This window comes from Chlamydotis macqueenii, chromosome 10, assembly GCF_036417535.1.
Source record: "Chlamydotis macqueenii isolate bChlMac1 chromosome 10, bChlMac1.mat, whole genome shotgun sequence".
NCBI classification, from domain to species: Eukaryota; Metazoa; Chordata; class Aves; order Otidiformes; family Otididae; genus Chlamydotis; species Chlamydotis macqueenii.
In genome coordinates this window covers 22,703,314-22,723,741 of record NC_141565.1, presented here as the reverse complement: position 1 = coordinate 22,723,741, position 20,428 = coordinate 22,703,314, and the positions used below count along the sequence as shown (strand labels likewise).

Genomic DNA, 20,428 nt, shown 5'->3' with positions numbered 1-20,428 from the left:
GTGCTGGAGGCTCACCTCAGCCTGTCCCTGCAGCGGGGACAACGGTTCTTACACCAGCTCTGTGCCGTTTTGAAATAGGGGTAGTGATGGGGTGAATTTTATGGAGTTTTCCTTCCCACCTTGTTGTTCCTTGGTGCCATGGTGGCCTCAAAGAGCCCTGGCACAGCTGAGACTGCTCCACACTGCCCATGGCCGTCGTTGTCTCTTTGTACATTTGTACTTCACATGGTCGTAGGGCAGGGCGACTCACAAACTTCTCTTTCTTCAGGTGATGAAGACCTACCACATGTATCATGCAGAAAGCATCAGTGCTGAGAGCAAGCTGAAGGAGGCGGAGAAGCAGGAAGAGAAGCAGTTCAACAAGTCAGGGGACATCAGCATGAACCTGCTGCGGCACGAGGACAGGCCTCAGCGCCGGAGCTCCGTCAAGAAGATTGAGAAGATGAAGGAGAAGGTGGGTGAGAAGGAAGGATGGGGGAACGGGGCTGGGGTCAGGGCTCCCTGCGGGCACGGAGATTTGTCTGCAGCCCTTTCCGTCTCAGTGCAGCCGTTCCTGGATCCCTGAGAAGGGGTTAGGGAGGATGTGGGCTTGTGTGTGTTTTGCTGAAGGGCAGTCTGAGGAGGCCACAACGAGTCTCTACTGCTTCCTGGCTGTGGAGAAGTGTCAAAACCAGCCGGCAGCAAGGATTTGACCCAAAGTCGGGCAGATGCTGCTCAACAGGAACTGGGGATGGGGGACATTGGGCAGTGCAGCCTTGGAGGAGGTGGTGGAGCCACGTGGCCACCTGTGACGGCTTGCAGGCTGGCTCTCTGGAGGGAGGGCTGAGAACGGCGGCTGGAGGCTGACGGCTCTGAGAGCACACGATGGAAACGGGCGGTGGGAGGTGCTCATACCCCAGCTGCCTGTGGCTCTCGCTGGGCTGGAACCCGGGAGGCTGTGCTGACGTTGAGGGCAGCGCACCAATGTGTCTGGCTTGGCACAGGGGTGCTTTCTGATCCAGACACAGGACACTGCTACAGGGCTGTGGTTTGTTCATGTTTTACTTTTAAAATCAACGCTTTTAACAACAAACAATAGCTGTCCAGGGTTCCTTCAGTCAGAGGTGTGAGGGAGCAAGAAAAGGGTTTGATACACAAACCAGCAGTGTTCTTCCTCTGCAGGCTGCCTAGGAGTTAGAGCGCAGCATTCAGTTAGCTCTGCTAGCCAAGGCACTGAACTCCGTTCCAGCATCGGCAAGTCCCCCCAGATCTTAGGATCTCCAGAACTGATTATTTTTTTCTGTTAATTTCTAAGAATAAGCAATAGCTCCCCCAGCCAGGAAGCTTTCGCGTGCATGTTGACCCAGCACCAGGACGTTGTCTAGTGGCAAGCCTCTGGGAAGGGTTAAGCTTTTGTGCTAACCCTTTAGAATGGTGATGTGCCTGAGCGAATGCCCTGGATCCAAGCACATCTGCTTTCCTATGGAGTTTTGGGCCCTGTTCTAAATTCTGTAGCTTGGGCCTCTGGGCCAGATTCCACTTTGATACAGCTGCATAAATCTGGAGCAGGTCCAAATGTACGTCGGCGTATTGAGGAGGAAAATTTGGCCCACTGCTTTTGATTGATGCCAGAACCTCCACGAATGCGCAGATAAAGGAGGAGCAGCTGTGCTCGGGGTGCACTGGGCACATCTGAGCAGAACGCGCTCGTTGTGCCTTGGCTGACAGTACCAGGGATGTTCAGATGTCTTCTCCATCCTGGCAAGGGTGCCTGTTTTCATACCTGATAGCAAATTTTATTAATTAACATGTCACACCCTAGCTGCAGGGTGCTGTGGGGCCCTGCGGCAAGGGAAGTAGCATCCTATTTGTGTTCTAATGCTCCATTTTGCTTTTTCAGAGACAAGCCAAATATTCTGAAAACAAGCTGAAGTGTACTAAAGCCAGGAACGACTACCTGCTGAACCTGGCAGCCACCAACGCGGCTGTCAGTAAATACTACATCCACGACGTCTCTGACCTCATTGACGTAAGTGCTCCCTCCCTGCCTGCACCCTGCCTGGTCTCTGCTGCGAGGTGCGCGGCTAAACCTCCAGCGTGGTTTGGTCCTTCAGCGTGCTCTCATGTGGGGGTGATGAAGGGGTATTTGTTGAGGCTTTAAAATATGCTTACCTGGGGCCTGAAAATGTGCTGTACATGTGGATTTTTTTTTTTTTCCCCCTGTGGTGGTTTTTTTTCATCCTAGCTGCATGCGTGCGTTTGACTTTTCTCCCAGTTGGTGTGGGCATGTATGAGCAGAGCTCGAGCTGCTGTTATGTAGAAGTCACAAATCAGAGTGCTTTGGGTTGGAAGGGACCTTTAAAGGTCATCTCGTCCAGCCCCCTGCCATAGGCAGGGACATCTTGAACTCGATCGAGTTGCTCGAAGCCCTGTCTGACCTACCCTTGAATGCTTCCACTGATGGGACATCCACAACTTCTCTGGGCAACACTCCCAGCTGGCCTCCTCTGAGCTTTGTGGTGGCCACATGATCACACCACAAAGTAACCGATCCATGTTTATGCTACATAGAAAGTTCTTTCATCAGTGGCTGGAAAAAAAAGATGGAGTTTTTCACTATAACTGCAGGGTATGCACCAGCCTGGACCAAACACTTTCTGAGCACATAAGCAGGGGGTTCTGGATTGAACTGCACATCTGATATACTGTTACAAACTAGAAATTGCTTGGGTGTTTTCTGTGCCTTTCACAAGCGTGCTGAGGTCTGGTTGCTGGTGTATGTTGGCTCTGCCTTCAGAACCACGCAGATGAAGTGACGGCTTCATCTGCTGTGGCTCCCTCACAGCAGGATGTCCTGCAGCTGGAGCTCCTCAAAGTGCAGAGGCTCTGGAGGAGAGTTTGCCTTGGGGCAAGCCAGATGAGCCTGAGGTTTCCTCCTGGTCCATCGATTAGTCTGCATTTGAAACAGATAAACTCCTAGGAAGATCAGATGCAGCCTCTTTATTGTTGTTGAAGCAGATTTTTCTTTCTACTACACACACTTGCAGTTCCCATCAGTAGGAGCAGGCACCCCGCTCTCCTTGGCTTTGGTGGCAGTGAAGCACGCGCAGGCAGTGAAGCACGTCTGGAAGTGCTTTCCCAGCTGAGTTGTATCTGAAGTGCTCCTTGCATGAGATAGCCGCAGGGCAGGAACTGCTGGAAGCAGGTTTCAGAGCGCTGGTAGGAATTGAACGCGCGTGTGTATCAGCGCCTCCGACACACTGCTTTTAAATGATTCAGAAGAAGGGATTTCCATGTCGTCCTTTAATGGGCATCTTCACAGTGATACAGATTGCACTGTGCAGAGTTTCTTCCTGCTAGAGTTGCTTCAGTGAGCACACAAATAACTGTTCTGAGTCCTGAGTTAGTCTTCTGGCTTAATCTTCACCTAACTGTGTAGTTTAAAAATGTGCTGGAGTGTTCATCTCCTTTACTAACCCACTAACATGTATTTATTCTTCTAAGCATTGATTAAAGTAAGTCTGATGCAAAACCCCTGATGATCTCAAGATTTTGAGATACAATAAAATGCTCTTGGTATGTCCTTTATGTTTCTTTTACTGTTTAGGATGTATTAAGCCATATTAAAAAACTACTAACTTGATCATGGAGACATTTGAACAGCAAGGTATGATAACACCTTGATTTATCTGTGGGGTTTCTGCTTTTTGTTGTGTGTATTCTCCTCTGTCTCTCATTTATTTATTTTTTTAAGCAAGAATGACATGTTTTCATGGAGTTTTGGGGACTTTGATTTCCTGGAGAGTTGCCCAGTTCCACTTTAGTTCTGGCTGTTTACGGTGTTCCTCCCAACTTTATTTCCTCGCTGACACTTCCACCGGAGTCAGCAGATGGCTTTTCTTCCGCACTCCAAGAATCCCTTCAGGGGACTTCAGCTAAAGCACCCTCCACTCTGTGCAGCTAAATTCCCCTGATTCTATGTTCTGCTCACCAAAGGAAACAGAATACTGGCCGTGTGAGCTGCACACAGGTGTCCTGATTTTAAGTCCCCAAAGGAAGGGCAGTGTATTTGAGCAGGCTTTTGTACAGATTCAATGTATTTTGCAAAAGCATGGCAAGAAGGGTTTCGGTACACTGCAGAAGAAGAGGATCCCATTCGCTGTGTCCCACTAGTACTGAGAGTGGCTGAAAGAAAAGACAGCCAGAAAAGACAGTGTTGGGCTTTCGGTAGGTGTAGAATCCATGGAAAACTAAGAAAACAGATCTTTTTAGATGTGGTTATAAAGTTAGTGTGCTGGTCTCAGACGATGCCTTTCACTCTGAGGAAGGACAGTGCTGTCTGTGAGCACCGGGTCTGTACCACGGCGGGACGTGCATCCTCTGCCCCGTGGGGCAGCTCTGCCGTTTCGTGGGGCGCAGCAGAGGGGCTCTGAGCAGAGAAGGTGAATTTTGCCTTTGACCGAGAGCCAGCAGGGCCCTTGGCCGCAGCAGAGCGGGCGATGCAGGGCGTGGGGGTCCATGCCCGACGGGAGGAGCGGGTGTGCAGGAAGAGAGCGAGTGCGGAGTGGCTTCGTGGTAGGAACAGAGTTTTGGTTTAGCCCAAAGCCTGACTGGCCGTGCTTTAATAGGGTCCTAGCGGGGTCCATGTATTGCAGTTATGCAGATTCTCCCGGCTCCTCCACCCCACGTCACCAAGGGGGATGATTAACAAGGTGCTGGGCTGTCTTCCCGGGACCCAGGAGGGGCGGTGGGGACTTGCGCACACCCTTCCTATCAAGCACAAATTGCCATGTGCAGGTTTTTGATTTGTGCACAAATGTGAACCATCAGGACACTGGAGCAGCTAATTTAGCAGAGTTTCCCCCAAATCCCAGATGGCCCAATGTCATCTATTAGGCATAGCCTTGACATTTCTTGTGCCCTCAGCATCACTGCAGAATGGCGACTTTTATAACAAAGCTGTTCTGCTAATCTCCTGCTCTGGCGAGAAAGAAGGTCCCAGCTGCTCCGGGAGAGGGCAGAGCGTCCTCCCAGGGCTGTGGTTTTAATGAGAAATGTAAAACTCGATCAGAGCAGCCGTGAAGTGCCACAGAGCGCGTCTGTCCCTCCCTCTGTCTCCAGTGGCCTTTTTGTTTTGTCCTTTAGAAAAGAAGAGAATATAGAAACAGATCAAATGAGACTTGCACTTAAACTACACTGTTGAGCCTTTTCCCGTGAAAGCAGCATGTGTTTATGTTAAAATGCCTGGGTTCGTCTCTTGTTTCTGTCATTAACTATGTGACCAATTTAATCTCTTTGGCCACGTATGTGAGGTGGAGATAAGGCTGGAGTTCTGTGTGAAATGGCCGCAAGAGATTTTGAAGCGGTCACATGAAAGATAGCGCTAGGTTTAGCAGAGTGAAGTGTCGCAGTCGGTGTGGGTATGTACTGATCCACCAAAACTTGTTCAGCCTCCTGTAAATCCTTTTGAAACAGCAGCACGCTTCTCTGCGAGTGGTGTGTTTGCCACATCTGGGACAAACAAGTGAAGGAAGAGCGTTCTGAGGAATTTAATATTACACGTTCCTGCTGAATTGTTCAGTCCCTAGAAAGCTTAGCTGATGGCATTGTCATTTCTCACGTGGGCAAGTGATGTTGGTCAAGTTGGGAAACAGAAAGAGCAGTCAAAATTGTTATGCCAAAACTCTTCGGTTGGCTTTATGTACCTCACAGGAAAGCTTTAGGGTTTGCAGCAATGTCAAGAGAGTAGAGGCCGGAAAATAGAATCTATGTATAAATACATAATATATGTTTAAAGAAAAAGGAAAAAAAAGACCAGAGCAGAGCAAGTGAGGAGATCTGTGTGTTTCCAGCTAGTGCGGGGTCCTGTGGAGGACTGGGAGTTGGGGTGCTGTTGCCTGGGAATTGCGTGGTTGGTGGCAGACTAGCCGGGATGCTCAGGTTTGACTGGGATTTGCCATTTGCCGGAGAAGGCACGCGGTCCCGCGCCGTGCCGACGGCCTTGGCGAGGGGACTGGCTGCACTGGGCTGCCGGATACCGTGGCTGTGTTTTGTGTGCGGGGTTCAGCCTCTGAGTGAGAGGGAGACTGGGAGGTGCTGAAGCCGCAGACCACTTCAGCAGGACCTGGGGTTAGGCGTCTCGTGCAGCTCATGTCATTGTTGTGCCCATCCGCAGCTGATTGCCTGTGCACGTCTGTGCGTGCGGAGCCAGCGCTGGCAGCAGCTTCGCTCGGTGCCGTCCTTTCCCCGTGTGATCGCACAGGGACGTTCCCTGACCTAGGCAGCTCTGCGTGACGCCACTGGCCTTACTGAAGAGATACTGATTTATACAAGCAGAGGGCCTCTTTGGGGGGTTTGTTCTGTTGTTTGAAGCAATTTTTCCAGCATAAAGAGCCTTTCAGTTCCACAAAGGCACAGAGGTTCCTCCCACGCTGTCCTTTGTGTGGGCTTTCTGCCAGATCCCGACTCCTGCCAGCCCGAAGAGCCAGGTACGTTTTGTCGTGGGAACTCCACGCAAAGCACCGCCGTCACTGCGCCGTCATGCGGAGCAGCATCTGTAACTCAAAACTCAGTGCTCTCCCAGGCCTGTTCCTCAGCTTACCGTGCACTGCGTCTGCACCTATGAGATCTGGCTTCAGAGTATTTCAAATAAAGCCAGCAGTGCAGCAATAAAATAGTAAACAGCTTCCATCAGGAGGAGTTAGGCTGTCTCGAGGCATGCGGGGCTGGCTGGGATGCCCCAGCTCCTGTAGGCCGGTGAAGAACCAAAATCTCCGCTGCTGTGGTTGCAGAGTTAACCCGTGGGCTCTAACGTGGGTGCGACAAAACACGCCTGAGCTGCAGAGAGCCCCGGGCAGGAGCGCGGGCGTGGGCAGTGCCCGGGCGGGGCAGAGATGGTCGGTGGAAATGGGTGGTAAAATCAGAAATATCCATATGCCTTTAAAAGCTTCATGCATTTTAAGAAAAAGGATTAGGTTTGTATGATCTTTTTCAGCGCAGAGCTTCTGTGAATGAAGAGAGATGGGAAAGCAGTGCACTTGGTTGATTTCCTTTCAGAAACTGGACGTCACTTTGTCGTATAGCAGCACTCTGGTCTGCTAAACTTACATTGCTCTTCTCTATGCAGGTTATTAACAACAGCTGCCTGCCTGTAAGCAGGAGCCAGAAATCATGATACTCTAGTAACAACAACGATTTTTACTAAGCTGTTCTTAGAGTTCTGTATTAGACTGAAAGAATCCAAGCTATACATGTTTCTTAAGTTGTGCTGGCCCTGGCTTTAATAATCTGGCAAAACTACATTTTATGCCAAAGTTTGCTTGTCGAAAACAATTTATTCCTCACGTGGATACCATGGACGTTGGGATTAGCTTGCTAAGTTAATTAAGCGCATGTGCTGACTGTTTTATGGTTTAGAAGTGTCACGCAGTCTGTAAATTTTACTGCCTGGAGATGGCGAGCAGTCTGGCTGATAGGCCTTGGTAGCTTGGTACAGAACAGCATCAGTACTTCCCTTTGGAAAAAAGAATTTCTGTTTGATACTTTTGGCTGCTTTTCCCAGTTGTTTGAAAGAATAGTGTCAAGATCTTGATGTCCTTTAAAAGATTAATTTACCAATGTATTCATCTTAAAAAAAAACCAAACAAACAAAAAAAACCCCAAAAACAAACAGAAAAAACCAAACCACAACACCCCCCCCAACCAAACAAAACCCCTGACCCCCAAAACCCCAAACAACCAAAAAGCCCATTTTAAAAGCCCTAAGAAAATATACCTGGGGGAGGGAGTTGCTGTAGAGAGACTAAGGAGCAAAATGTTGGTTAAAAATCCTCTGAAAGAAACCTGCTCCAGAGCCCACAGAGTTCATTAGCGATAGCTAGATTTTTAAATGGACTACATAATATTTGGCTCTGTAATATTTATAGTTAAGGAACCCTTGATTAGAAATAATCAAATCTCATGCTTCAGGGCATGAGTTGATTACTGCAAGGGTAAGGGAGGATCCTGTCCTTCTGCAGCCATATCCACATATCATTCCCTGTCTGGCTAAAAATAAATCAGTTGTTCGGGAGTTCTTATGTCGTGGTTGCTGCCTCAGGCAAAACACTGAGCCCGATGGACCAGGACTTGCTTTGGGAGAGATTTACGGTAACAGTCGAGCGCCGCAAGCCAGGCTGAGGTGTGCATGGGAGACCCTTCATGCCGTTCAGGAAACGCTTTAAAACAGGGCTCGTCATTCCTTGTGGGAGGAAGCCGGCCTGGCAGCATACATCACATCCAGAGGAGCTGATCAGGTTTGGCTAGGCCTTGAGTTGCTAAAGCTTAGAAGATGTGGTCAGTCTGGGGGATATTGTCTCTGTATTTAAAATAGTGCAATTCCTAGGGCTGCACCCATTTTTCAATGCCAAAAAGTTCAGTGAGCCTTGAGCCCCCAGGTGCCGTGCGGTGAGCGCCTCCATCGCTGCGCCTCCTTGCCCCAGCGCTGCTGCGCGCCTCCGCGTCCCCTCAGCTCCCACCTGCCATCGGACTTGCTGGGGCACCTGAGGAGTAATACTCATCAGAGGGGACGGCCTTTTCCCGTCCTTTCTGAGCGGTTCGTTGTGGCTGCTGCTGCCTCTCGGCCCTTTCTGCTGGCTCCCAGCCTGGTTTAATTTCCTGTGCTGCCTGATCTGGTGCGCAGAGCCTGTTCGTCGTGGTGGAGCGTTGCTTTACACGCGCTTACCGTACCTTCACTGGAACACCTTCTGTCCCCGGGTTTGCTTCAACGCTGTTTTGCTTTGAGGGAAGTGCAGCGACTGAAGGCTGCAAAGGTGCAGCTGTTTGGTTTTCTGCATTTTTAACACGCGATAAAGAAACGTTCTCCATAAAAACGGATGGGAACAGAAGCAGTTTGTATTCTCTTTGAGTGCTCCTCCTGAGAGCTGGAGATACTTTCAGGTATGAGTTAGGATCTCACATGGTACCCAGCGTTGTCATGGCCAAGTGCTGTCCTGGTACAACATTATTTCACGCTTTCTGACAGATCGGTTACGTGTATTTAACTGTTTAACCAGTGAGGAAGTGATACAGGTGCCTCAGCACTTTGGGAAGCATTTCATCCTCTCTGGAGCCCACTACCGTTGCACCTTGGTTATGTAAAAATGCTTGGCATCTCTGCAGAGCTTCGGCATTCGTATCAAACCCCGTCAGATTCCTCCAGGCCCGCCAGTCACCGTCCCCGCTGCCGTCACCTCTCTCGTGAGGATGGCGTCGGACTCGTGGGGCGTAGGGCAGTTGGCTGGTGCGCGGGGGGAACTGCTGTCACCCTGCCCGAGTACACGAGGAGGGCGAGCGGAGCAGCAGCGCTGTGCGGGGACATCTGCCTGCCCACGGGGATGGGGCGGCTCTGCCCGCTGCTGAGAACGGCTGAAGCTCACTGCTGGTGTTTGGAGCGGTTTGGGCTCCCACGTTTTCCACTTGCTGGGTGTCGCTTTGTTCTCAGAACGTTGCTTCGTCTCCCATGCTGGCGCAGTTTGGTGCCTCGGTTGTGGTCAGTGTCATGGCTTGCATACCGCCCCGTTGGCTCAGACCATCCCAGGCCCGATTTTCACAAGAGCTCACCCTCGGCACAGCGCTGTGGCCAAGTCTCGGGGAGAGCTGGCGCTCCCTTAGCTGCCTGATTGTGGTTGCCCAAGGGAAGACGCTGAAACACTTGTGCAGGGTTGGAGACTCGCCGGCTTTCACAGAATTGGAGTCATTTAGGTTGGAAAAGACCTTGGAGACCATCAAGTCCAATTGTAAACCTAACTCTGCCCAGTCCACCACTAAACCACGTGCCACATCTACACACGCAAACTTTGTAGCATCTCTCTGTTTTCTCTCCTGTGTCTAAAATGGGGTTACTGGCACTGGGATTAATGGCCAGCAGTGGTTTTCTGCAGCCCCCGGCCCCTCCACCGGCGCAGCTCTGCGGTGAGACACACACGCGGATTTGGCTGCTTCCATGGTGTTTGGGCCAAAACCAGCTTGCTGAAGCTCTGGGGTGCTGGTTTGTTTCTCAAGTTGAACACTGTAATATCTCCCCCTTGCAGGGGTGTTACCAGATTTAGTAAATTAATATAGGAAGAGCTTTGAGCTCCCCAGATGAAAGGCGCTGCAGAGGAGCTAAGGATTATTATGTGTGGTTCTAATTTATTTTCCATCAAAGGGATGAGAGGGGTGAGAAAATGCCATTTGTTCTGGAGCTGGGAGCAGGAGTTTGAAGTCTTTTTTTCTTCTTTCTTTTTCTTTCCCCCTCCCCTTTGTGTGTTTCTCTGGGAATTCAGTGGCAGTCCCTGCTCTGCCTTTTTTTCTCTGGGCACTGGTGTGTGAAGCAGCCGGCACAGTGCTGATCACCAGAGACTTCAAGGGCTGCACCATGTTAGGGAAGTGCCTGCCCTGGTTTTCAGTGGCCGCTGATATCTGGGCATCGCAGATAACTGCTAGCTTCAGCACGAGTTCAGCGTTCAAAACGAAGGGAAGATTTCCCATGGAATTCCCAGCTTCTCCAGCTGCACAGCATCCAGAGGCGTTATGGAACCAACGCAGAAAGGCATGGAAAGGGATTCTGCACCAGAACATCAGTATTGACAAACTCGAGCTGAAGTAGGAAAACTCAGCTGGTGCCACGAGCAGCTCCAACCAAAGAGGCCATCTCGTGCTTTCCGTGGATCTGAAGAGACAACCCTCAGCTCAGACCAAGTCACATGCAGAGCTGAGTTTTGGTCCAGTCTGCGATAAAGAAGCAGTGAAATCACAACGGGGCCGATTCCCGCTCACGGATATACGAGCGCAGCGTGCCTGTCCCCATCGAGGCCTTTAAAGCAGTGAAACTAAGTGAGGGAGGGAGTCCCGACAAGTTCAGTGGGACTCCCAGCAGGGAGTTCTGCTGCTGTGGAAAAGTTGGTCTGGTTTTGGGTCATTGGGATCACGCTAGCCATCTTTCTTCTCTTTTCTGTAGCTTTTTGTGCTGGCAGGGGTTTTGGTGGGGCTGCACTGGGGCTGAAGCTGACTGACCACTCGCCTGCCCGTGCCGTGCCGGGCTGGTTCTGGTTACAGCTCGGACAGTGAGGACTTCCTGCTCCTCCTTTGATCTGGGTGGCAGCCAAGCATCTGAACTTTGTAATATAAATTGTCCCTTGGTAGTTTTCAGGTAATAAAAGTAGTTCATTGGCAAGGGTTAGTTTGGTGCTACATGCAGGTATTTCTCACGGGATCGCTCCGTTTCTCCCGTGGAGGTGTCCCTGTGACCCGCAGCCCTCCTGCGCCTGGGCCCATCTCTGCCGATCGCGGTGCTTGCACGCAGAGGTACCTGCGCAGCTCTGGGCAGCGCGGGTACGGCTCTGCTGACCGCTGTGCCGACCAGGCCGTGCTGCACCCCGCAGCAGAACCCGTGCTGTGTCAGGGGCATGGGGTTGTGAAACTCCTCACAGAGGATGAAGCCATAATTATCTAACTTTACGTCCTCTGTTGGGAACTCCAGCCCTCTCTTACATCCCAGAAATAGATGTCCTTCAGTTTTGGACTGCAGCCCTTCTGTTTTGCTGCACTCTCCTTACAGCCCCACGAGCGTGCTCCCGCTTCCAGCCTCCTCTCTGTCTTGCCTTTCCCCACAGAGCAACATCTGTTGGCATCCAAACTTTGGGTGCTTCTTGGTGCCCATCCTTGCCCCGCACTCCTGGGCAGGCTGCTCGCGGCAGAGCCTGCCGGGCGGAGCCGGGCGCCGCGGGGGTTTGTGCGGTGTCGGGGCTGCCGCTGGGACCAGGGAGGAGAGCTGCTGAGGGTTGCTGAGAGTTGCTTTTTGCTCAGCTGTGATTAAGCGTTCGTAGCAGCACATCCCTATGCTGTTGCTGTACTTAACATGCCAAACTCAATTACATGGAGAGGAGAGTTTAAAAACAAGCTTTTGTCTAATGTACAGTATTTTGGCAGCAGTTGGCTCCGAGTTTTATCATTTTCCCCAAGGTGAACGTGAGAATGATCAGTTATGCATGAGAAGCTGCTCTGTTGTGAGAGACGAAGGCCGCTTCCCAGCGCGGAGAAAGGGTCTGCACATATTGCAGGGCACATCTTTCAGTGCCATCTTGCTTAACAACCGTCTGTATTGGATAACTTGGGCAAATGATTTCTTTGTGTAAAAAGTGCTTGGATGATTTTTTCCTCTGTCCTGTCCGAGAAGGTCCCGTGCCCTTCCCAGTAAAATGAGGGTTATTAAACCGTGGGGCCGTGGCGAGGGTCCAGTGCAGTCAGTGTACTGTCTGTTCCCTGGTACCTCTCCTTCAGTCCCCTTTCCTTCTTGCCTTTTCACGTGGTATTGCAGTATGCTGGTAAATATGGCCTGGTACAACAGGGCTGATGTTTCTCTGGGGCGAACAATGCTTTTTTGGGCACTCAATGTACACGTGACCCTCCAGAGCAAGGGTGGGAGTGTTTGTGTGACCAGACCCTTCTTCGGTGTTCCTCAGTGCTGTGACCTGGGATTCCACGCCAGCCTGGCTCGGACCTTCAGGACCTACCTGTCTGCCGAGTACAACCTGGAAACCTCCCGCCACGAGGGCCTGGACGTCATCGAGAATGCCGTGGACAACCTGGATGCGCGGAGCGACAAGCACACCATCATGGACATGTGCAACCAGGTCTTCTGCCCTCCGCTGAAGTTTGAGTTCCAGCCTCACATGGGGGATGAGGTAGCGTACTCACCCGGGGGGCTGCAGAGGTGCTGGCTTCCTCCTCTTCTCAACCATCACTGTTAAATTATTTCTGACTCCTTATGTCTCGGTGCTGTCTTCACGCACTGCTGTTTGGTTGCCTTTCTTAATGAGATACTTGGCTCATTAGGGCTCCTCCTTTCAGCCTGCCTCTTGCTCCATATCTCTCCCAATTAGGAAGCCTGTGCTTTAATCCTTAGCTGAGCTGCCCAGCAGGTTTGTAACGTGGAGCTTTGCTTTACCTGCTGTAATTGGAAGACTTCAGAGTGCAGCTTTCAAATGCAGGGTAGAAAATGCTTTGTGCTGGCCGGGATCCGGGACACTGCTGATTAGAAACTGGACGCTGCAGCCTCCCTGGAGGCTGTGAGGAGCTTGTGGGTGCTGGAGAGAATCGTTTGGGTATTTCAATGTGTGTGTCTGGTCAGTGCACGGCCCCCTGAATGCTCTCCTGTCTCTCTGGCTCCGCTCTGCCTCAGGTGTGTCAGGTCAGTGCCCAGCAGCCTGTGCAGACCGAGTTGCTGATGCGGTACCACCAGCTGCAGTCGCGACTGGCAACCCTCAAGATAGAGAATGAAGAGGTAAGGAGTCGCCGCGGGTCTCGTGTTCGGCCTCGTGGGCAGCGTTGCTCAGCTTTTTGCCTGTTCCGCAGGGGGTTTCTGGTGTGGAGTCCTCCCAGTGACGGCGCTGAGCGCTCCCATTGAGCAGCTAGCGCCAAGGGCAAGTCCAGTACTTCGGAGCTGCCTTGTTGGCCAGTTGTTTCGGCTCAAGATGTGCCACTTTCCCACTCGGCTTCAAAACCATGCTGTCTTCTGTTTCTGATAGGTACGAAAAACTCTGGATGCCACAATGCAGACTCTGCAGGACATGCTGACGGTGGAAGACTTTGATGTTTCAGACGCCTTCCAGCATAGTCGCTCCACTGAGTCGGTCAAATCGGCTGCATCAGAGACCTACATGAGCAAAATAAACATTGCCAAGAGGAGAGCCAACCAGCAGGAAACCGAAATGTTCTATTTTACAGTGAGTCTCATCTCATGCGAAACAGGGCACAAAGCATTAATTGCTAGGGCTGAGGCCCGTTTTAGGTGCTCATTAGTGAAGAGCAAGCACCAATTCCGTCGCTTTGAGTATTTGTCTTCTGTCTGCTTTGGGGTTGGAATGTGTGTCTCAGTGGCAGGGCAGTGCATAGGGACTGACAATCCAGCATCTCCCTTGTTCTTCTTTTTGAAGCAACAACTGGAGCAACCAGCTGTGGCCGAAAGCTCACAGAACTCGGTAGGAGTGGCTCGGAGCAGGGCAGCGGAGTCCAGCCAGCCTCCCTGCGTGTCACCATTTGCTGGCTGTTCCTGCAGGCCTTTACAGTTTCAAACCATCTGCTAAGCCTTCCTTTTTTGGCCCACATAGCTAAAATCTGCCCTTGGCCCATGGGTTACCTGAGCAGTGGTTTGCATCTCGTGCAGGGTGTTGGAGGAGGCTGCGAGAGCCTGGCTTTGCTGTGCCTCGCTGTCGTGTGCGTGCTGGGTGGAGGCAGCCGTGCTCCCGTAGTTCACTCCAGGCAGAGCTAAGGTTCTCTGTTACAGTTCGTGCAATGTAAGTAACGAGCCATCAGTTCAGCAGAAGTAGCCTTCACTTAAGCATGGCTAGTTGGCTAAAGTTAACAGCAGCTTGTGATATATGCTTAGAAAAAGTGTCTAATTTCTCTTAACAGTATTATTATTCCAATTCAGGGGCAGCAAAATTGCAGGTTTTGTTTTGAGTTGTGTTTGGGATTTTTTTAAATGCTTTTTGCAAGAATTTGACCTTTCCCATTCTGTCTTTCATTTTCCATCTCTGTCTCCCTCTTACCTATAAAATTGCTTACTCTTGAACGTTACCGCGTGTCACACAGTCTCACGATGAAATGAGAAGTTGTGCCGCACAGTTAGTGTTGCCCAGTGCAGAGTGTCTGATGGTCCCTGACCTGGGAAGGTCGCGCGCACGGGGAGTTCTCGCTCTGCATCACTTGTTTGCACAAAGGCAGAGCGCCTGGCAGTGGAGAGAAAGCCTCTTTGGTTTTGCAGGCCATTCCCAGAAGCCTGACAAAAGAAAACTCGCTTTGAACTATTTTCTGTGGAACTCCTTGCGTTCCCAGGCAGGAGGTGCAGCACCAAGGAGACCGGGCTAATGAGATGGTCAGGGCTGCGGCTGGAGCAGCGAGACGTGATCAGACCCTGCTCAGCCCCACGGCACGTCTGATGGCTGGTTGTTGGAGCCCGTCAGCCTCACCGAGCCCCCTCCAGCAGCCCCCCAGGCAAAAGCGTACAACAGTCACGGACTGTTTTTGCCAAGACTCTTAACCCATCTTCTTTGTTTGGTTTTAATTCCAGAAATTTAAAGAGTATTTGAATGGCAGTAACCTTATCACAAAGCTCCAGGCTAAACACGACTTGCTGAAGCAGACTCTTGGAGAAGGTGAGTCGCGGGGCTGGGTCCAGGGGGGAATCTCCCATCACGAGACAATTTTAAACCAGGTGTCATCTTCCAGTCCTACCTGCTGTCTGTGTTTTCCTGAGTGACTGAGGGCTTCTGTGGTTGGCTGCTACCACGCAGTTTAACCAGTGACATGCAAAATCATTGTTTCCCTGGAATATTACTCTTTTCTCACCTTTCTTTGGGGGTGCACATAGAGAAGTGTCTTTGAATCTTACACTGCGTGCCAAAGGGCTGTGTTACTTCTCCAGCAGCAAAGGGGTTCCCGTCTACACCAACCATCTGCCTTTTTCGTTTCTCTCCCCCTTCTCCTCTCGGTGCAGCCCTGAACACGCGTGTTTTCTCGTCCTTGGGGCTGTCCTTCTGTGTTACAGATTTGCCAGCAGCCTTGCTGATTTGAGAGGCCCCTTGCCCCTCTGGCTGTAGCTTTTTGACTTGCTCTAAACCAGAACTCAAAATCATCCTTTTTTTAAAAAAACTGACTTTTCCATAGCAGACTTTTATTACTCCAGATAATTTCGCAAGTTGGGTTTAGAGCACGTACACACAATCAGGCTCCATACAACAGAGGGGCAGTAACTCCTGAGGGAGGCAGGAGTGTGTGGCTCCAGGTGGGATCCGCCACTGCTGAGGTGGTGATGTGCCTGGGAGAAGATTTTAGCTCTTTTAAAGGGGTTTTTAAAATTGCATTATTTACAATGTAGAGAAGGTGGAGATGAGTTAGTGTCCTGATTTTCCAACAGGAGAGAATATATTTAAATTAAAAGACAGACATGGTCCATGGTCGTGTTTTAACATTACAAAAATTGTACTCCTCAGAGTAAAAAAAAAAATTTAGAAAAGCTTTTTGTTGGCTATTTTGCCAAACATATTTTCTTTGACAAACTCATTTAGCTTTAAAATCCACCTTGCAGCCAGTGATGTGTTCCATTCAGTGAACACTGAGCCAAGTGAAGGCGCAGGATATAAACGGAGGACGGCTGCAAGGGTAGGTACATAGGGCTCCAGTAAAATATTTCTTTTCCCAGGGGTTTCAGTGCTCCCTGCGGAGCCTTAACCCCTTGTCACCCTGCCTAGCGGGTCAGGGCAGCCCTGCCAGTGCCACGCTCGGAGGGCTGCATGCGCTGCCAGGCGGGGCTCCTGGCTGCTGGCTCTGAGCTTGGACGTAGGCAAGGGGATGGAGCTGCAGTTCACAGGAGTTGGACCCATCTAAGCTCTGCCCAGAGATCACAGATCTTAATGCAGAAAAGAGCTCTGTGTATGGAATAAGACTCCTGTGGATCTGTGCAAGAAGTGACGGATCTCTTGGAGATTCATTTGTTCAGCATCCTGGTCTCGAAGAAGAGCCGTGCTAGTGCCATACTTAGGAGGAAGAGTGCAGGGGGAGGCATTTGAATTCTCTAGAGAAGTGCAAAAGCAGCCATGGAAGACTTTCACATGAAAACTTTCTGAATTTCTCCCAGGCCGTGGGATGATCCTGCTATGTAGGCGTTCAGCAAATATTTAGCACAGAAATGCCAAATGCTGTGTTTCAGCATGAGCTGGTTCTCATTAGGAAGAAGTATGGGTTTGCAAAACACTCGTGTGGAGTTCCGTTATTTTTCAGTGAGGAATTGGCTGCAAGCTTGCTTTCCGCAGGTGCCAAGGGAGAGCAGGAAGGAGGCCTGTGCAGCCAAGTGCTTCCTTTTATGTGGCTTAGAAAAAGGAAGAATAAATTGGCTTCCCTGGCCTTGGGAGGAAGGGGCAAACAGCACGTGAAATTAGTTCAGTTTTTTTTCAGTGGATTGACAAATACTTTAAAAAATGAACAGATCTTATCAGTGGTGATGTGCTGCCGTTTATATGAAATCCAAGCACTAAAAATACACGAAGGGAATGAGAATATCGACAGCCAGGATGCAGTCTGTCTGGTCGTGATTAGATGGGCTGTTATCTCCCAGGAGAAGCTGGGGAACTCAATGCTCCGCTGCGTTCAGGTGCTATCGGTGGTCCTCTGTGAGGCAGTTGGATCATCTCCAGCAGACTGCCCCTTTCCGGCTTGGGTTTGGCCACCCCAGCTCCTGTCCGTGAGCCCTTACTGCCCGGGACCTGCAGCGCATCTGGTTATTTACGAGATGGGCTTCGTATTGCAAATAAACCTTCAGTATCAGTGGGAACTGGAGATGCTTTCCCTCTCTTGTGGCCGAGTCTTGGATTTCTAATATGTTTTTTAGTGGTGGGGGCTTGTACAGCAACAAGCTTGGCATCTCCCCAGCCTGTGGGCACTCGGGCACGATCAGCTGCTTTTTGCCAGAAGCTGTTAATGGGGCTTACAGAACCAGGAGTGAGTGTGTGAGTGCCTGTGTGAATGTGTTTTACGCGTCGTTGGGTGATGACTAGTGTGGAGAGATGATGGAAACTTGTCTTTCCTCGTAGGTGAAAGAGCCGAATGTGGAACAACCAGGTGAGCAGCTTCTCCCACTTCATCTGCTTTTGGGAAGGGCTGGCTCTGGCGGGAGGAGGGTGGCTGTGGAAGGGAGGTTTGCTTTGCTGTGGTACAGCTTGGTGGGGTTCAGATTTAACCCTCTCCCAGCTGCCCTGCTGGGAGGGTGGGCAATCCCAGGCTTCCCCGGTCACTGCCCTGCTTCTCAGCTGCATTGCCTGAAGTGAATTAGTTAGGGTGATGACAAACAGGCCCTCATTTCTGCTACTGTGTGATTTCTAGCTGGCTGGCTCTGAAGTGCCTGGAAGTGCTGTGTCAGCATGGTGCGGTGCATCCTTGCAGCATGGCTGAGATGGGCTGTGTGCAGACAGGGCAACGCAAGGGTGTCCACCCACTCCCTACCATCCCTCTTCATTTGAGGACTTTGGTATGTGCCCCAAAGCCTCTCCCAGCTTTGCCTTCTCTGCACAGGAGTGCAGAGTGTGCCTGTATCCACAGACCTCCATCCCTCTGCAGCAGGAGATAGTGCTAGGGATGAACCTAACAGTGAGGAGGCTTCGATCGGTGTCCAGTCCATAAAACATCTCCACAGAGCTCTGGCGGATTGCTATGGGTGTGCTGGTTTTCTAACAGTAAGACACGGGCCAGCAAAGCCTCGTGACAGCTCCCCAGAATGTGGACAACCTCTCTGTGTTAGCTTTTCAGAACCCTGTTTCACTGTTTAATAAAATCTGCAGTGCCAGCAAAAAAGCCCCATTCCGTGTTAGAAATGCTGAGGCAGATGGCAGAGCTGGGCTGCCTTTCCAGGCAGGAAGGAGGCTGCGGTAGCAGGGGGCCCGGGGCAGCGGGATGCCTTCCTCTCTGGCCTTCTGGCCGGAGGGCACCGTGCCGCCGGTGCCAGGCCGAGCGGCATCAGCGCTGGGCACCTGCTGGGGCTGCAGTGCGGGGCAGCGAGGTGCCGTCCGGACAGAGAGGGGCCCTCCCTGCCTCGCGCAGGGCAGAGGGCCGGGACCGCAGAGCATGTCGCTGCGCTGATGTGCTCCGAGGAGCGGCTCTGGACCGCGCTCCAGGTGCCCTTCGGATCAGGCTCGGCGCCCCGGGTGGGTGTGCGAGCGCGTGGCTGGCGGGGGTACAGACAGGCTGTGAGGTGAGCTGCGGCCCCTTGGGGTGCCAGGCAGGGCTGCCTGCTGAGCTGGTGGGGAAGCACGCCCAAAGCGCTGGGTGAAGTCACGGGGAGAGTTTGCTCCTGAGTACTGCGTGCCAGGAGTGGGTGCCCAGGGAGCGGCGGTGTCCAGGCCAGGACAATCAAAGGAATGAATAACAGCCTCCTACGTGAGGGATGATGGCACAGCTCCCTGCTGCTTGTTTGCTTTTGGTTCAGCAGTTGCTTTTACTTCACAAAGGAAAACAAACGAGACAGTCTCCTTGTGTGAGGCAGGGCTGTAAGCGTAGGCAGGACGACCTTCCTGCCGGATACAGCCGGAGGCTAGGCTGCCCTGCCCGCCCTGCACCGGCGTGTCCCAGGAGAAGAGATTACACGGCAGTGAGCTGCACTGGGTCTCTGGGCACTGGGATGGACAGCAGTCATTTCTGCTCCTCAGTGATCTGTTCAAGGAGTGGTTAGAAGCTGTACAGTCAAATTGCTTGATTAAAGGCATCTAATTAAGGAAGCAGTGGATCACAAGTGTCACCTCTGCATCGCAGCTCTGTGTAAATTGTACGTGTCCATTTGACTCCGCTCTGTGAGAACTTTGCATGAAGGCTTCTGGCACTCATCTTTGTTTGCAGTCGTGATCTCTCCTTTCCTGCCATCAGTGGAGCCTGGGGGTAGAGGACAGGTCCGAAATCGGTTAGAGATTTTATGCTATTTTTCTCCCTTTTCTAGATCTAGGCACTTGGGTTTTAATGTCCTTCATTATCTGAACAAGAAATCACAATGTGAATAGCATTCATGACAGCAGCCCTCCAAAGTCCTGGTCACTGCACGAAAATAAGTCACGCGTTTCCGTGGCCGCATTTCCAGAGCAGTAGGTGTCTGTGACCAGGGACCGGTGAGGACCCTCGATCACTAGCTAGTGGGTAGGGTCACGCCACCTCCCAAAGCGCATGCCTACCTTTTCTGTTCTTAGAGAGCTGCTGGTGGGTTTGCTCCTGTGTGTTGAGCTTTTTGTTGGGCAATTTGAGTATTGGGAGTGCCTGCCAGAAAGAGATGAGAGACCATTTGCATCCCCGTGAGTGCTTCCCAGACAGAAGTTAGCTACAGAGAGGTGGAGGTGTTCCCACTTCCCTCTTTCTGGCCATCTCTGAGCAGAATGAGGTCCATTTAGGAAGAAACAGGAATACCGCAGTGTTTTCCAGGGGTAGCTGTGGTTTATTTTGGATATATCAAGGAATATAGCTGCAGGCCAGCTCTGCTGCCCATCAGGCACCTGCCAGCTGCACCCGGGCTCAGCCTGGCCTTTGGGACCTGCAGAGGCGAGCCCGTCGCGGCACTGCCCCCAGAATGAGTTACCAGGTTAGTGCTAGGGTGGCCCGCCCCAGGCTGCTGGACAGGGCTTTGGAGTAAGCAGAGGGCACGTCCCTGGGAGCCGCGGGCGCTGAGCGTGATGCGGAGGCGTGGAGCCGAGCTCTTTGCAGGGCCCCTGGCTCCCGGCGGAGTGGTGTCCGTGGGGGGACGCAGCGTGGGGGATGCTGAAGCGTGAGCGGCTGCAGAGTGTGTGGAGCCATGTGCCGAGTCCTCACAGAGGGATTTTTCTGTTCATTTATTTTTTATTCTTGGTCATAACCTTTGAGATCTCACCCTGTCATTGCATTTATGTTGGTGTTTTGTTGA

The 20,428-nt window shown here is 51.5% G+C and overlaps 1 protein-coding gene across 3 annotated transcripts in view; it reads left to right on the top strand.

The window, feature by feature from the left end:
- The window catches only part of SRGAP3 (SLIT-ROBO Rho GTPase activating protein 3), a 101,763-nt gene that overhangs the window by 62,443 nt on the left and 18,892 nt on the right, over positions 1-20,428 (top strand). For all 3 annotated transcript variants that reach the window (XM_086755191.1, XM_086755190.1, XM_086755192.1), the window contains exons 5-11: positions 269-454; positions 1,880-2,008; positions 12,462-12,683; positions 13,181-13,282; positions 13,527-13,724; positions 15,071-15,155; positions 17,589-17,616. In XM_086755191.1, the coding sequence (XP_086611317.1) occupies positions 269-454; positions 1,880-2,008; positions 12,462-12,683; positions 13,181-13,282; positions 13,527-13,724; positions 15,071-15,155; positions 17,589-17,616 (950 nt within the window). The remainder of the gene's footprint in view (positions 1-268; positions 455-1,879; positions 2,009-12,461; positions 12,684-13,180; positions 13,283-13,526; positions 13,725-15,070; positions 15,156-17,588; positions 17,617-20,428) is intronic.